Source organism: Haliotis asinina, chromosome 1 (genome assembly GCF_037392515.1).
Source record: "Haliotis asinina isolate JCU_RB_2024 chromosome 1, JCU_Hal_asi_v2, whole genome shotgun sequence".
Taxonomy (NCBI): Eukaryota; Metazoa; Mollusca; class Gastropoda; order Lepetellida; family Haliotidae; genus Haliotis; species Haliotis asinina.
The window spans coordinates 82,698,273-82,716,819 of record NC_090280.1 but is presented as its reverse complement, the minus strand read 5'-3'; the positions used below and the strand labels follow the sequence as shown (position 1 = coordinate 82,716,819).

Sequence of the window (18,547 nt, the reverse complement as noted above, 5' to 3'; positions counted from 1 at the left end):
AAGTTCAAAAGGTATGTGCGAATGTCCACTTTCGTGTTTTGGAAAGGTTACCTGACCTGCCATAAAGGTTTGCTAATCTCAGTAGTGGAGTGTAACGAAAAGTACTGAGGCTAAGTTTACTTAGACTGTATCATTGCCGGCGTTTTTCATCTACCGCTGTTCTTGTCATTTAAATTTAGGATAAATTAGGACAACTAAACTTTATTCATTATCCATACGATTTCACGAATGAATTACTGTGGCTATAACTTCCTTGAGTGGCATTTTAGAAGTTGGGAGGTACAAAAATGACCAATTTTAAGGATAACAACTTCTTTATTACAAAGAAGAGAGTGACAACGGTACAAGAATCTGTACCGAAACGTTGCACTCTCGTAATACAGACGTTGTTATCCGTAAAGTTTGTCAGTCTTGCACTGTGACTATAAATCTTAACTCACTCAGTCGGGTGTGATCGTACCTACCGTATAATTTCTGAATGCCCCTGATGTCGTCATGAGGTAGTGAAAATGTCTTCTGGAAACCCTGATACCAGGGGTACATGAGGGCCCCAGGCTCAGTGCTGTGGGCCAGGCCGAGGGCGTGGCCGAACTCGTGGGCAGCCACCATGAAGAGATCCACACCTTCAATACAACAAAACAATAACGTGAGGGTGTTTACCAACACAACTAAAAGCATGTAACGGATTTCACTTGCTTATTTTAAAGAACAGATTCTAGTTCTTTTGTTGGGTTGAGTCCCATCCGGGATTTGAAGCCACACTTGGTAAGACATCCGTTAAATCCGGAATCCTAAAGACAAATCCCTGATGGGACAAAAGTACTAGAATTAGTCAGAAAATGAAAATCCCAAACGCAACATCATTAACATGTGACCAAATCATGGCATTGTTTGTTCATAACTCTAAACGTTCTACAAACTTTTGTTCAAGCACTCTTCCCAAGTCATAAAAACTTATGTTCAAGCACTCTTACCAGTACCAGTCATACGATCATAAGCAGAGACAACATATTCCACACATGAACATACATGGATGTGTGTTTAAGGTGTACTCATAAATACTGTTCATGATGCATCTGATCAAATCTAACCATGGATTCCACGGATTCCATTTTGTGGCCGCTTACAACAAGCTGAGGCTGCAGACGTCATTTCTTTCCCTGATTTTCCTCTTTGACCCAATTTCAGTGAAACGCATTTGATAAAATGTGGGAACTCAGTAATGGGAGCACATGCCATTTATACGTCGTACCCTGCACTGCGCATTTTACGGACGCACGGCTGGTTATTGTGCTTACCATCAGATGAATTATACGTCCAGTGTTCATCATCATCGAAGTGGGTATCGCCTCCCTTTCCGTCTCCGGGGAAAAACGCATGAGCTAGGATCATACCTGAAACCGTCAAACATCGTCCTTCATTAATGCATGAACCTAAACGGAATTGAATTCCCCCCATTTCACAAAACACACCAAGTTGTTGAGAGTTGCCTCCCTTTACTTGTAATGCCTGCAATTGCCAGTTTGTCCTTATTCACACTGACACTGCAACATGTCAACAGGTTCAACAGAACGCATTTTCTTCTGCGTTTCATTGCGTTTTCGAAGATATCCCTTTCATTTAATCTTTAGATTTTTTCAGCTATATATCAGTGTATTTCAATGTTGGTTCTAGATTGTCGTAAAACTGTTAAGAAACCGCATACTGACGAGACGAGTTGGCGAAACACTGTGAACTCAACAGATACTGTAGTGATGCGCCAATTTGTCGCAACATCCAAAGAGTGTGTTATGATTTGTTTAAATTAAAATTACTGATTGTTTGAATAAAGGTCAGTGACTTTGAATGTAACATTTCACACTGCGCATGTTTTCGTAGAATGTAAAATTGTGAGACCTTTTCCATCAAATGGATATCCGTCCTGGTGATATCTGCTGGCAAACTGGATCATGATATCGGCATCCCCGTGCATGACCTCGGTGAACGTAAGGAGTGTGGCTTCACTCCACACCTTAAAGGCACTGTGGATGATGGACTGGACCTGCTCGGGGCGCATATCAGGGGTGTAGTTGATCATCCTGAAAACAAAAGTTGTGACGTGTTGGTGCCAGTTCTGTTCATAACGTTGTGCAGTGTACGTTAATTGACACATAGACACATTTAGAGAAACGATACAAGGACAACGTATACAGGAGAGAGAGAGAGAGAGAGAGAGAGAGAGAGAGAGACAGAGACAGGGACAGAGGGGGAACAGAGAGAGTGTGCGAGAGAGAGAGAGAGAGTCAAAGAAAGAGGGTGGGAGCTGGTACTGCAAAGAGTATAAACGGATAGTGAGAACTAATAGAGAGAATCACAGAGAGAGTGTGCGAGAGAGAGAAGGCGAGAGAAAAAGAGCGTGGAGAGTGGCAATGCAGTTTTCGATGTTGACAAATCCCATGCACATTAACATAGTCAGGCTTTGTTCACCAAGACGTTTGTCATATCACTTCATTTGACATACATTTCATTGTTTCCACATACTAACGTCACACTAAAATAATAGCAGGATATAGTTTATCACGGGCGATGTGTTTGCGTTAACACAGAAACCTGCGTTTTTTTTCACGCAAAAAAGCCACGCAAACAGTATTTTGCGTGCGAGTTTTGAACGCATAGATTCTGATCTAATTAATTTTAAAAATTACATCAAAAGAGCAACATATAAAAGAAACACTAAATTCTGAAATGATTTTGACCTGTAATGAAAATTTCACGCGCAAAAGATTTCGCACTACATATTTATAATTACATTTCAGCATGCACTTGTACAAAAACAACCGTGAACACTAAGACCTTCAAAGAATTCATACACAAATACATCGTTTATTTGAATGTAGCCACTGTGATAAAACAGCAGATATTGATTTTCGTGAGAAAAGTATTTTATCTGACCTAATGACGGTGTATAAACTGATGTTCTTAAAATCTGAAATTCTCATGATACGTCACGTTTGTCTTTAAAAGATTAAAAACTCTTTGTCCCCGTGTAGTCAGGGTTTAGTGTCTTCTGTCCTTCTGAACCTCATTATTGTCCCTACTGTCTTGCCCTGCTAAAGCTCTTAGTAAATGAAGCGAGTCTACATTCCTCCAGGGTCAAGTTGTCCCATCTCACTGGGGCTCCGTTTCAAATTCAAATGGTTTTTTTTTCATACGAGTATAATATATTACAGCTTTATTATTGAGAGCGTTAGTCTAATTTCAGCGTAGCTATTTCATCACCACCCGACGCCATTGATCAGGTGAACCGAACCTACTGAAACACAGCCTCAACAATGTAACCTTTGTAAACGTATAACCCAGAACAATAACATGTAAAACACAAAGAGTAACCCAATGTCCTGAGACATTACGTTCTAACACTGCTAACCCACCCAGCCCCTCATCGTTCAATAAACTCCCACGGATGCAATGCATTCAGCGAAGTTTCTCAAAATAATCTCCATATATCCTATTCCAACAAATACACCAAGTCCCACAGACTGAGTCGGGGTGAGATGTTCCAGCAAATATTGAGCTGGCATGGCCTATGGTGAGGCCGCTCCCCTTCAGCGTTTGGGATTCTGAATAACAGTCTCGGATATCACTGGAGAGCTGGCACGGGAAACACATGGGAGGTTCTGACTTGGTGATGCAATCCTCTACATGACATGGAGAGCAGCGAGACGAGAGTGTGATGTAGCTCTCTGCTGCTGTACCCAAGTCTGTTATCCAGATGTTTCAGCTGATGTATGTCACGGGGACATGGATGGTTGAAGGTTTGAACATTTTGAACATTTGAAAATATCCCACTCTCGACCTGAAGCTGTGATTTAAATATCCGCAATTTGTCTACATCGTTATAGTTAGCAGCACGTTTGTCGGAGAGTCACAGAAACCACTGGACAGTCAATGAAATGATCCCCGGGAACTATCACACACACACACTAAAACATACATATCCTATACGTGGCAAAAGTAGAAAATGAAAAACGTCACTGGACTGCTTGCAATTATATTTATGATGATTTTTATGTTGTTGTTTTTATATTATTCAAATACTCATCTGAGGGGCTAGACGCTAGGCTAAAGGAAGCAGTGTGCTTAAGTAAGAAAGTTGTCGTAGAAGAAGAGCAGCTGACTTTCCCTTCATCTCAATCTGCCATTGCAAGATTGTCTACAGCATTAGCAAATGCCCACTTGAGGTGGGGGATGGAGGGGAGATGGGGGAGAGTTGGGTGGGTAGACAGGGGTGGATTGGTTTGAGTAGGGGCTGGGGTAAGCAGTGGGGAAGGTGGAAGCAACATCACCCCTGGCAAAGAGGAATCTACAATACGTTTCATAATAACAAATAAAACCATTTGATTTTGAAACGACACCAATTCAGATGGGGGATCCTGAACTTGTGTAGATCTAGACTTCCTTCAGGCCACATTGCAGGGACGACAAGGCAGTGGGGAAAATAATGTGACTCAGGGACTGTAAGACAGGCCACATTGCAGGGACGGCAAGGCAGCAGGGAAAATAATGTGGTTCAGGGACTATGCGACAGGCCATACTGCAGGGACGGCAAGGCAGTGGGGAAAATAACGTGGTTCAGGGACTGTGAGACAGGCCACATTGCAGGGACGGCAAGGCAGTAGGGAAAATAATGTGGTTCAGGAACTGTGAGATAGGCTGAGGACCAGCGTGGCTGTCATCGTTTAACATACTTCACTTCTGGCAGGTTCACAAGCGTCCCATGTGGAGAGTTCAACAGCCTGACTGTTGTGTTTTTCTAAGGGTGGGTCTCCAAGCTCGCACACTGACTGCGTGGCGACTGTGCACTTAGTAATACATACACTTTGTTGCCATCTCGCGTTGGATTCATATGCGCATATGTGTTAGCTCCGGTTTGAGACAATATCAAGCTTTTGTGTATGTATGCTGGATCAAGGATTGTTTGAAACGAGTAGCAGCAGAAGGAAGACTGACTGTACGTTTACAGCGTACAGCCTGTACTGTTCAGTCGTTGTTAGGCGCTGTGGGTGGGGTTTGAAGGAGGGGTCGGGGTTGAGGTGGGATCTGTTGACTGTAACTTTTTTCAAAGGGTATCAGGTAACATTTTGATTTCATTAGATATGGTGTGTTTATATCTGTAGTTTATAGAATATTGCCACTATTCCTTATTGTAATGCTGTGCAATAAATGTATCGTATCATTTCATCTTATCTTAACTGGGGTTTTAAGCCCTACTGTCTGTAGTCTTTCCAATGGCAGATCTGGAGTAACATTTAAACTAGCATTAAAGTGTACAACTAATCGTATGTCATTTTTCCGTTCAGTAAATGTATTAATGAATTATTATACTTTACTTCATTTAACATATGCAATACATCTAGATCTGTATATTTTCAAACCTTTGCACCTATTTCGTAATTTTACTAATGAATTACTATACTTTACAACATTAATATGTGCTGTGCATCTGTATATTTTATACCTTTGTACCTACTTTGTTTATATTTGCAGTTTATAGAATACTGCCACTGTTTCTTCATGGAATGCTATGTAATAGATGTCTTATCCTATCATATTTGAAAGAACACCCATGAGTTGATAAACATATCACACAAAACCAAAGGCATAAACTTCCCCATAAAAATTGTGCCATTCAGTCGCTGAATTCGTACAGAACGTATTTGGAAAAGTTCAAGAACAATTAATCCTGAAGTTGGAACTTCTCATATTCATGGAATTTCCAACAGAATACAATACACACCCACAGAGAAATATCACGGAACAACATCATGTCAAACCAACCTAGCCCCACATACAACACAACTAGATACTTGATGCACTGTTTAGCTAGCCAGCGTGGCCGTTTCTCCCACTCGCTACACCGCCCTCAGTCCGATATCAGTCTGCTGCCTGCAGACAGTCTTCAGATACATCGGCAGATAAACCACCATCTGTCTATGCAGGCTGCAAGCAGACATGCTGGTTATGTTAAAGACGCACGCACGTGTTGGAGGGACAGTAACGACAATTACCACTGCCAGCATCGACACTAATTCATGGCTAGCGCCAAGGTTGGCATTCAAGTAGATATACTGCACTGTGATATACGGCGACCCTGAACTTTAACCTCATACCAGATGGTGGGACGGAGTTGTTTGCATTTGTTTAACTCCAGTCTCTGTGTTATTACATTCATCACTATCATATTTCATGCGACACAATTCACTGGCATAAATCTAATGCCATACTATTGTATGGATACAAGCACAGTACCTTCCTGATCAGGATCTTGTCAATTTTATTCTAAAGGTTATTTGTTAAATGGGCATAATATCAAATCTCTAAAATATTTCATTTTCACAAAACCAAATTTTACATATCGAAACAAATAATCCGGGATGTTCTTCATATGCAGAACTACAGAAGTACAAACATGCAAAATCACCAATGACTTGATTTTAATGTATATAATCTACAAAACCTGCAACCTCATTAGAACGTCTTTGTGAAATGTGTAATGTCATAGGACATCAGCAATACCATGTAACATCCTGTCCACAGTAAAGCAAAGAAGGTGAATCACATCTCCAAACAATGCTTCATAAGGACCAAGAATTTGCTTAACCCTCTAAAATTGCACAAACCATTTTTCACAAACAGAAATCCTGAAACAATTTCCAAAATGTCACCACGTTTGCAATGCATGATGAATTCTGGGTATTATCACAGTCTCCTATTGTTTCCAGGTCATTATACTGCATTACCATTTGTGATGATGAAATTGTCATAATGTACACCATTTATATGCGAAATGTATCTGTATTTCTGTATCTTTGTACCCAGTATGTTTATATTTGTAGTTTATAGAATATTGCCACTGTTCCTTCATGGAATGCTATTCAATAAATATCTTAATTCATCTTAATATATTTGTTTTCAGCTAAACGGATATCCCATCATTGTATCGAATACTAAGACACATACATTAAATCTATTAAATCCTTTTTTTATAAACACGCTGTTGGGGTACAAATAAAGAATCTCTTTGAATTCCATTGACGGATAGCTAAACGAGGCAGCTATCTTTCAAGTCTCCAGTGACATTTGCACACATCTGGCCAATACATCTTTCATTCATGACTTCAATGTTTCCAGTACAATGTGCGACGACATGAAGGCGCTTTAAATATCAAACATCGTCTAGTCGCCATGACCATCGTGCATCTGGCATTGGTGCATGTACAATTGACCAATCCCCTGCAATACGTACGCTTTGATCAGCCTAATACCATGTGGCAGCGAAATTGCATCAGTCTGATTAAATAATGATACCCTGTTTGTTTTCCTGCTTTGTCTTTGTATTGATTTCTCTACTACACATTGTGACTGAAACCCATATCACGGTATGGTCCGTTCATTCGACTGTGTTCACTTGGGCTAGCTAGTGGAACAAGGTATTTCAGAAGTAGATTATTGCACATCTTAATATAGGTAAACGTGTGACACGTCAGCCATTGACATCAGCAAATTTGGACTGTAATATTGTTTTAAACGTCATGTCATGGCTTTTGGAATAAATCGGATTTTGAATTAAAAAAAGTCTTACCAAATTGGTGAAGATAGCGCAAGCATGGATCCCGCGCGAAAAGACGTTGGTTACGATATATCACAATAAATTGGAGTTTGGTTTTATTTATCTGGGTCTGGTTATATCGTAATGCCTTCGAGTTTTGTTATATTAAGATAAATCATCTGAGTTTGGTCATGTTGTGATAATATTAGTTTGGCTGTAATACGGTACATCGCCTTTGCATATAACGATACAGGTCAGTTGGCTTATATTACGATAAATTGTAATTTGTTTACATTACGGTATATGTGATTTTACTTATATAGTACGATACAGCATGGTTTGCTTATATCAGTATATCACGAAGCATTGGAGCCTAATCCCATTGACGAGTTATCTTACGATACATCATATTAATATATGTCGATGCCTCTGCTCATATTAGAATGAATTTCAGTATTATTACGATGCATCCGCGACATGGCCATCTTAAGACACATCTGATTTCAGTCATACAAGCTAAACATACGTATTCTCCGCTACGAACAACCTACTGACACAGATGACCTGCCTTGTATACAACTTCTACCAGATGTGTCCGTAGATCATGTTGAATCTAAGGTGTACCTGCAGCTGAAGGTATCGTTAAGTAACGGATGTTGTTCATCTTCAATTATCCCACTTACGGAATCTCAACCTCGGGCCGCCAACCTGACAGAATAGGAGCAATCAATTAAATATTCCATTTACTCTTTCTGGCCTCCCTCCAAAGTCATGGTGCCCACACTAGGAACGTGACTTCGTTGGAATTCGGGGTCGTAACGAGAACATCACCTCCAATATAATGAACAAAATGATCTGTACGCATGTGCTGTGTAATCTGGTGCTTGCGTTTCGTTGTCTTGACTGCTCAATTATTGTGGTTCCTGGCAATTACAACCTTTCTTAAATATCAACACAGTCAAACACTGCATGTACCATATACTGATAGCGGGACATGATAATTCACTACGATATGTGTGTGTTATGATCCTCGAAAACATGATCAAGTAGTGAGGTTTACATGTAATCAGAGACCCTCTGGGATTGGTAAGACTCACACGCATCGGTAACTGAGTATGTTGAGGTTTACGCCGCTTTTAGCAAATTTCCAACAATATCACTCTGGGACACCAGAAATGGGCTTCACATCCATTGCGGGGTCGTCACCGTGAGAGCGAACGCTTAAGACTAGACTACCCCACCAGATTCCGCACTCAGCAATAGCCCAGCTCTACGACAGTAAGACAGTATGTAAATAAACGAATCTGAACCTGGCAACTCAGTGATCAACATCGATATACACAATTTTGTTACGATGACCCATGTCAACCAGTCAGTGACCACTTGACCCCAAACAAGAAAGGATTACCAAACACTGGACCTTGTCTTTGCGAGGACAAAAAAACCCCCAAAACCCGTAAATCTCATGATTGTATTTTGAATCTCAAATCGTAAATATTTGTTTTAATCTTCAATCCCCCAAAGACACAAGGACCAGTGTTACTAAATGGGTTTGCTTGTTTTGTTGCTTTGTTTGTTTGTTTTTTTATGGTTCTTTCTTGGTTCTTTCTTTCTAATTTGTTTGTTTGGCTGTTTTTAGTATTGCTTTTTTTTCATTTTAATTAAGTATAACCTAAATGCCAATACCCTGGGCCTGCATGGTTGTGGAGCCAGGTGATGGAGCGTCATTAGACGTGGAGTCTGGCTGATATATCGCTTACACTCAAGCACGCTATTCCTCCAAGTAACGACGATTCTTTTAAAGCAGGAAGTGAGCGGCTGGTGTTTCTCGCAACTTGCACCAGGCACTGCGCTTCTAATGGCTTCAAAGTATGTTTTGCAAATGAGAATTTTAAAATTGGGACATGGGACTGAAGTTTACCACTCTGCAAAAAAGGTCATGATGACCTTGCGACAGCTGAACAATGTGTTACTTTTGTGTTTGGCTAGAGTCCAACTCTTAACGCGGAAGTGCCGACACGTTCAAGCCTGAGTAATCAAATGAGTAATTTAGGAATTTTACTGATATTCTAAAAGCCAGAGACGATTAAACATTTACAAATACTATTAGCAATGAAGTAATTACGCTAAGGCAACAACACATTTGAGCAATGTTTCGTTTCTGGAATAGGAAGAGATCCAATCCAATGATTCAGTAGATTCACAATAGATCCAGCAATGTCCCGCTCGACGTAGAACTGTAAGCTGCAACATCTGAGTGTAACGACCAACCGACTGAACGCCATCCTCAACCGATGCGTTCCTTCATACCACGTGCACTGGCTTCTTTGGACCATCCTATAATATTCACAGACCCTTTCGAAGAATTAGACCAGTGACCAGTGAGTTTTTTGTGATGAGCGTTGGACTTCATGCATTGGATCCAAGAGGGAAATCGAACCCGTGGCTTCCGCATGACCAGCGAACGCCTTAACCACTAGACTGCCCCAATCCCTCTTTTGGTGATGATCTCACGCAAACAAACAAGCTGCAGTTGATTGTTTAATATTACAAATAAATGTTGAGTTGAGCTGCCAGTGTCACAGCTCTTATTTCAACAGTGAAACTGAAAGTGAAACATGACTGCCTACACAGAACCATGCTACACTACTTATACATACGGTAGTACTCTGTATGCAAGTTTGTTTGCGTATTCATTTTTGCATGTTTAACTCTGCACTCGGCAATATTCCTGCTATAACGGTGTTGTCTTCATACTAATCAACACCCATACCACACAGATATTTTGGTTTTTGGTTCTTATCACATAGAGCCCACAAGGTACAGGGCAAAGACAGTGAACCTTTCTCCCTAGTTAGTTACAACAGAAGCCATGTATGTTTTCCAGTCTATCTGATTATCAGCCAACTGCCATCTGCGTGTACACATCAGCAGTTTTCTCCAGCATTGGAAAAGCATGTGCTGACTTCGAAAGTCACTTGGAAAGATAAATGGGCAATTCCCGCAGGGATATCGTTCTCGACTGGGGAAACTCAGGGACTAAGGCTACTGATATTTTAACATGAAGCCTTTGGGGAAATGTGGACGTGATGAGGGATGAGAAGATATGTTAACAAGGATGTCAGACTTTGAGTGGGACTGATTAATGACATGGAAAGGTTTGAGTGAGTGTGCAGCTTTTTGCAATATTCCAGCAATATCACGACCAGAAATGGCCTTCTCACACTGTACCCATGTGGCGAATCGAACGCGACTCTTCGGCGTGTCGGGCGAACGCTTCAACCACTAGGCTACCCCATCTCCCTTTGAAGAGGTGGAAGCAGGACGTAGCGCCATATTGGTCAGATAGATTTGTATTGAAATGTGAATACGATAATGGCACTTGCATTTTTGTTTCTTTTTGTTAGCAGGTTGACATGCCATCACTTTTCAACTTTTCACAGTACGTAAAACATATCGTTCTTATGGGATGTGAACAATTCATTAGAATGACACATTGCTCAGGAAGATTTACACTACAAAATCCAACGGAGATGAGGGTTCTCATTTTATGGCATAATGATATATGCTTTTCACATATTTTCTTACATGGCAAACATGACTGTTATAATATTAGGTTAACATATGTAAATAGAATCACATACTGGACAGAACATTTGCATTAAATATGAATACGCTTATCCCATTTAGGTATCGTTTTCGTTCTTTCGCACATACATGTATACCTCCACTCTATACTCGTCTCTTGATACACAGAATGTTTGTCAGCATCATTTTCATACCAAATAGATCACACATTAGATTTGCATGAAATATGAATTAATACCATTCATATTTAATCATTAAATTGTTTTCCTTGTCTCCGCATATGAATAAATACTTCACGTTTTGTTGTGCTTATATTGGTGGTTTATAGAATACGATCACTGTTTCCTCGAGGAATGCAATGAAATGAACATAATATCTAATCTTATCTTGTCCCATCGTCACGTGTTCAGTGGTACACCAACTGATGTTCAAAATGTCCCACTAAAAAGCACTAGGCTATTTCTCCTCTTAAGTGTGGAGTAATAAATATAACCTACATTATGCATCATATTAGGCAATTTTTACATGCATTGCTATTTAAGAAAGCAATCAGTTTAACAATCAAGAACGCTAACTTGTGCAGCGAGAACCGAGCTGTGAAACCAGTCTTCGCTGTGTCGTGTTAGCAACTCTTATCAGCTTAGTACAAACGGAAGTACCCCCTGTCAACAGGAAGTCAACATTGCGAAGGGGATGCCGGTCAGTCGGTGTTAGCGATCTGACGCACTAGCTACATTGTGGTACTTGGTGGATGGGCTGCACCGCTGCAAGGTGTTTCCTGTAGTGGTCGCTAGACGCGGAAGTTCGTTGTGAGCATAGGTCTGGCTGGTTCGTGTATATCATGTGATCGGAAAGTTTGCCATGCATGTTTGGTTGTGTGATGAGCATTATTGTGACATTTGAGTGAAGATTTTAGTTTATGCAATTTGAGCATCTACTTCCTCTGTTATGCAAACAGTGTCAATGTAGCCCCGTGCATCCATTGTCAACAGACAAACTGTATGTGATGAACCCATTTTGAATCCGGTATCTGTTCCTAGGGAAAGCGACAGGGCTAACAAATCCCGCATGAGACGCTGTTAACAGTAATGCAATTTAGGTTTACGCCGCTTTTAAAAAAATTCCAGTAACATCATGGAGAGTGACACCGGAAATGGGCTTTACACATTGTGCCCATGTGGGGAATCGAACCCGTGTCTTAGGTGTGACCAGCGAACGCCTTAACCGCTCGGCTACCCCGCCGCCCAGCTGCAGTACTGCAAGACACAGTTAGGGGGTGAAAGTACATGCAGGACAAGGCAGGTTTATGTGGTTGAGGTAGGGTGTATAGTGTGGTGAGGATACGAGGGTAGGAACGTGTATAACGTGGTATGAACGTGTATAACGTGGTATTAACGTGTATAACGTGGTATAAACGTGATCGTATTGGTATATAACATGGTATGGGTATACAGGTGGGGTACATAATGTGGTATAAAGACAAGGGTATGTAACATGGCATGGGCACGAGGGTGGTGCATATAACGTGGCATAAACCCGACGGTAGGGCATACAACCTGGTATGACGATACGGGTAGCGTATATAACGAGGTATGAAGACCTGGGTGGAGTATGTACGGTGTTATGGACACGACGATAGGAAATGTAATGTGGTATGAAGACAATGGTAGGGCATATAACGTGGTATGAAGATACGTGTAGGGTATATATAACTTGGTATGAGCACGAGGGTAGCGTATATAACGCGGTATGAAGACAAAGGTAGGGGCTATAACGTGATATGGGCATGAGAGTGGGGTATACAATGTGGTATGAAGACATGGATAGAGTGAGTGAGTGAGTTTAGTCTTATGCTGTACTCAGCAATATTCCAGCTATATGGCGGTGGTTTGTAAATAAGACTGTTGTAGGGTATATAACGTGGTATGGACACGAGGGTTTGATAAAATACCACAAGGAAAATGATTTCGCTGCTTGAAAGAGCGCTTTCAGCCTAGTAATACTTTGATAACGCTTGTAATTTTTTGGACAAAATCGGATTTCAGATGCTTCTATTTTGCCGTACCCGTGAAGGTACCGGGGTAGAACCCATGCTTCCCATAAAAGGCGACTATGCTTGTCGTAAGAGGCGACTAACGGGATCGGGTGGTCAGACTCGCTGACTTGGTTGACACATGTCATCGGCTCTCAAATGCGCAGATCGATGCTCATGGTGTCGGTCACTGGATTGTCTGGCCCAGACTCGATTATTTACAGACCGCCGCCATATGGCTGGAATATTGGTGAGTACAGCATAAGACTAAACTCACTCACTCACTCTATCCATGTCTTCATACCACATTGTATACCCCACTCTCATGCCCATATCACGTTATAGCCCCTACCTATAAGACTAAACTCACTCACTCACTCTATATTGCCCTGTATATGTATGTGTTGCATGGTTACAGTAATAGACGCGTTCATGGAAACACGGGTGCCCTGCAGGAAATCGTCGAGATAAGGAACCATTGGTACCGTCTGCATGTCGGAATTTGGCAATACACACAGTGGAAAACTATCAAAATATCTCCGAGATAAATCATCGTCAACTGGGAATAATCAGAAGTACAAACCCGGAAATGCCTCCAGGCGTAATTGTGTCAGATAGCTGAAATAGCTCACGAACACAAAAATGTACAGATGTGGAATATGTGAAATATTACTTGAAATCTCTACACAGAGCTGTTACTGAATCCTGCGACTCATAAATCACAGATGTGAGTGAATGAGCCTAGTTTTACGCCGCACTCATCAATATCACAGCTGTTATGGCGGCGGTCTGTAAACAATCGCGTCTGGACCAGACAATCCTGTGACCGACACCATGAGCATCGATCTGCGAGACTGGAATAAGATGACATGTGTCCACAAACTCAGCAAGCCTGACCACCCGATCCCGTTAGTCGCCTCTTACGACAAGCATAGTCGCCTTTAGTGGCAGGCATGGGTTGCCGAAGGCCTGTTCTACCCCGGGACCTTCACGGGCCTATGTATATGAAACTGTGTAAACGTTGCACGCAGCGATGTGTTGCCATGTCAGCTTAGTTCAAGCATTCCTTACAAGAATTTAGTTCCACTTAGTCGCAGATATAGATATTTTTCTTTCTTGATTTATTGTACCATCGTACTCTTTTCGAAACGTTCTTGTTTGTATTTAAACTTATATTACTGGTGTAATGGTGAAATATCCTTGTGTTATTCTGTCAACGTTGTGGCTATTTGAGGCATATTTAACCTATTCTTCTCATTAGTTCCTTTTTCTCGTATACCTCCGGGTTATTTTTATGGTTACAGCCGGATACATATTTCATATTTGGGGTCTCGTTCCTTGTGAGTATTTGCGTAAACGTTACCAGAGTTTCGAGGTCATTTTACATCACAGTGAGTGCAACTATCTTAAATATATCGAGAAATAAATGCCACTTTGAACAAATAATGTTTTGATAGATTATTATGTCTGTTCAAAATCACTTGTGACCATTCGAACTTTTGGTCCACACTGCCAATATCCTTTCATATATACGTTTATGAACATACTTCCTGAGAAGGGTAAGTCATCTGTGATCATCCTAACCTAACCTGTTGTTCCATCAATAGTGCGACGGTCCAATGTATTCAAATATGCAAGCAAGCAAATACTGGATTTAAATGCATAGAGCATTACTATGAGTTCGTACTTTTGTATCGTATCGGGATCAGTGCCATTTGTTATCTATTGTTGACTGTGCAGTTTGGTGCCATGTTACAAAGATGTATGTGTAATATATTACTTATATAAACCACCTTCATATGTGAACAACTTTCATCACAAAGGCAAGCAATAGGCCAACGGCTGAGTCATGATGTGAAGTTATCGTAGGGCATAAATCTCCTCACAGAGTCAGAACACGCCTCATTTCAGCCGTAATTCTAAACCAAGGAATGGTCGGATGGTGCCTAGCACCGCCGAGAGCTGACGCTAAGAGACGGTAGCTGTGTGCGGTGTATCGTTACACGCCAGCTCAGAGGGTTGACCTGACCTAAGATTGAGGGCGAGATGAGGGAAATGAGGAACTCGTTTGTTTTGCCGCCAAAAACATGGATGTTGTCATCAACAACGTACAGATACCAGGAAACGTGAATATGTTGATATGAAACCAGTACAACAGCTCATTGTCAACCAGTAATAGGAATGACAACTGAAAGAGCTTCAACATGTAACACCGTACTTTCAGAGACCAGTTAAGTGACAATGTTAAAATTGACACACAACGCCATTTTCGAACAAACCCTGAATAAATCCTCGAACACAAGACACCTGGTGTTGAGATGTTCAAACAACGAAACAACCAAGAACAACTAGTCCTCCACACACCACGTGGCACAACCTCCGCATCTATTTGCTTATCTCAAAGAAACGCAGTAGACAGAAACTTGGCAAGGAAATCACGCAAGACGTGCATCCTCTCTCCTCCACTAATTACGTTATAGACCTGTTGATCATCTTCTGCCGTAGGGCCAGTGAAGTAGTTTCAGAGGTTCCAGACTTTCCGTGAGTGTATGTCTGCCCATGTCCTCATTCATGCAGGTTGTGATGACTCTTCATACATCACAACCACGCTGAACAAGGACACGCGCCACATATATCTACAGCCATTTTACCTCAGGGCGACTATCCTCGAAACCATGTGCGAAGACCTTCGGAGCCTTTCCCAAGACAGCTTCATGTCCAGCCAAGTTTCCCGCCTGTCCTTTTGTCGTCTGCGACTAGGTCTGTGACAGTCTGCTGTGAGAACCCACGAAGCAGATGTAATTTAAGAAGTAAATTTGAGAATTAATACCCTCTGTACCGGGGCCAGCTCGCAGGAAACGCGTTCTGATTGGCTGCAAATGATTTGCTTTGAAATTCTCCCATAAGTTTATAACGTAGATGACTAATGGAGTACGGGAACGCTGAGAGCTGTTTTCCTGCCGGCTCGGGCGAGTCGTGTTGCCCCCTTGTGTACATCCGCACTGATATTTGACACCAAAGCTGATCGAAAACTGGACAACTATGGCACAGCGCTTTCAAGATTGACTCAAGATTGACCAAACAGACGTGGATCTTGAACCATCAAACAAAATACTCTCTGTGCTGTGAATCGGCCATTATGATAATAATAACTACTATAAACAAGACCCTTATTACTTGAATCAGGGATGAAAATGGTTGCACTGGCTCCTATCGACTGCGACTCTTTCAAAGACACCATGACTCCACAATCTGCCCGTCGTCCAGGCTGTACCTACTGTAGCCGTACGCTCAGCTGATATCACAAAGAACAACATCAAACTGGTATTTCAATCAACAATCCGCATCCAGATTATGCACACCAAGTTCTTGATAAAACACTGCAGAGTGCCAGTAAGTGTAGGGAAAGTCCATTCATTATACAGAATGGTACCTCCTCTTTGAGACGCTCGGAAGAGATTCTCACACCATTCTCAAAAACCATAGGGGATAGGGGGAGGGGAGGAGGGTAAGGAGATGAACGCCACTCCTCATTTTCTTCTGTTTACTGGTGCCAGATAAACGACCGGGAAGTGGGTCACAAACAGAAGCTAGCTACATCAGGGGGCAGGTTGCTTGACTTGACCTATTTAGACAGATCTGTGCTACCGAGCAGTTGGAATTTCATTCAAATGAATCGGTTGAGTTAGGACAGATTCAAATCGCCTTTTAGCACTTACGCTGATGGTGTTAATATTACTTTGTCTACAAAATGGCCGTACGTTCCATATTAGGCCATGTATGTTTAAGTGTTTGTATTGTTTGATCACGTGTCTAGCTTCCTTATTGCCTCGTTACCAAATATGGTCAACACTCGGTACTAAATATACAAATTAATATACAATGGCTTCAGATATATAAATAAATATGTCATCCAAGTCATTAAAAATATCTGCAATAAAGACAAAATGTAGTATCGGAGGGATTTGGTAAATCTACCAGGGCACACGTTGTTCAGATACGTCGCGATCATTCTGTCGCAAATTAAAAATATTTTGGATTTCCTCATAGAGAAAGTTTTAATACAAATGATACCATCTTGATACGTGTCCATCAAGATACAGGGAGCACATACAAGCACAACAGGTGGTGAAAGAAGCGGGTTAATTGTTTCGGTTTTCTAGAATTAGATCTAGATTTGCAGGTGTATGGCAGCCTTCCTTGTGAAGCTTAGGTATATTTGTTTCGGTGTCTGTAAATACGTATGCGAAACAAGGATGTGAATGAGATTAATGAAGCTCAGCATCGTATTACAAAACTGTTCCCTTCGTATAGCATCGGGCCACAGACATGACTCAAATGAATCAATTTACATAATAGTTCCGCATATGTGTGTGTGTGCGTGTGCGTGTGCGTTTGTAGTAAATTTGTAAGTTCATGCTTGTACTATTCAGGAATAACGCCGATTTCCCACTGCTACCCAATTCACACACCGAGTGAATCATTTACACATTAATCGCCAATTCAGTCAAATTACTCCGAGTCGACCATATTCGGTTCATCCCCTTACGTCGAGCGTCAGGCACGGTAACAATAATTACCTTTGTGACACATACATTTGGTTACTTGAAAGTCCAAGCAACAAAGATATTCGTTTGATACAGTCGACCTGCCCATACTAACTGGGTACTATCACACTGACAAGATACATTCACATCAATAGGAAACCTCCCCCTCATTACCACAGCGGCGCGAACCCTTCGCGAACGCTTCGCGTTGTGGCGACGGTCGCGGAAGTACTGAATACATTACTCTGGAGTACATGACTTACTTAAACGTGAGGTTTTTCTTTTCCCACTTCGTCGGCGCCAACAAATATCTCTTCCGACGACGACGGCGCACAGCATCGGAGAGGTTCTCGTCGCTGTTCCCGCATCGTGGTTTCTGCATCAATTCGATGGTCCTCTGGTCTACTATGCCTGTCTCCGGTATCCGTCCGACTCTCTGGAAGTTCTTGATTGCCCTTGTCATATCTTTCTGTGACATGAGGTTCCCCGTCTCTTGGCTCGGACCTGACAGGTATTTGAACTTTGCGAGGTATTCCTGGAAAATAACAAGCCGTTTCAACGTATTTGCATATAACGCTGAATGTATTTCATGATATACACACTCAACATCAAAAGAAAAGCAACTTTGGCTTTTTTTGACATTTTTTTTACGTAGAAGACATAAACATGAACGCGTACTTTTAACAGATTTCATTTTTTTTCGCAACTTGGGTTTCTTCTGCCATTCGCATACATGCAGTATAACAGTGGTCATTTTGTCTTGTCAGTTTTTTACCTTGGCATCTCAGCAGT

The 18,547-nt window shown here is 41.5% G+C and overlaps 1 protein-coding gene across 1 annotated transcript in view; it reads right to left on the bottom strand.

Annotated features, from left to right (window-relative positions):
• The window catches only part of LOC137298114 (matrix metalloproteinase-17-like), a 55,771-nt gene that overhangs the window by 12,051 nt on the left and 25,173 nt on the right, over window positions 1–18,547 (bottom strand). The window contains exons 2-5 of the mRNA XM_067830215.1: window positions 18,019–18,290; window positions 1,897–2,078; window positions 1,299–1,394; window positions 465–623 (exon numbers count right to left, since the gene is read on the bottom strand). Of these exons, the coding sequence (XP_067686316.1) occupies window positions 465–623; window positions 1,299–1,394; window positions 1,897–2,078; window positions 18,019–18,290 (709 nt within the window). The remainder of the gene's footprint in view (window positions 1–464; window positions 624–1,298; window positions 1,395–1,896; window positions 2,079–18,018; window positions 18,291–18,547) is intronic.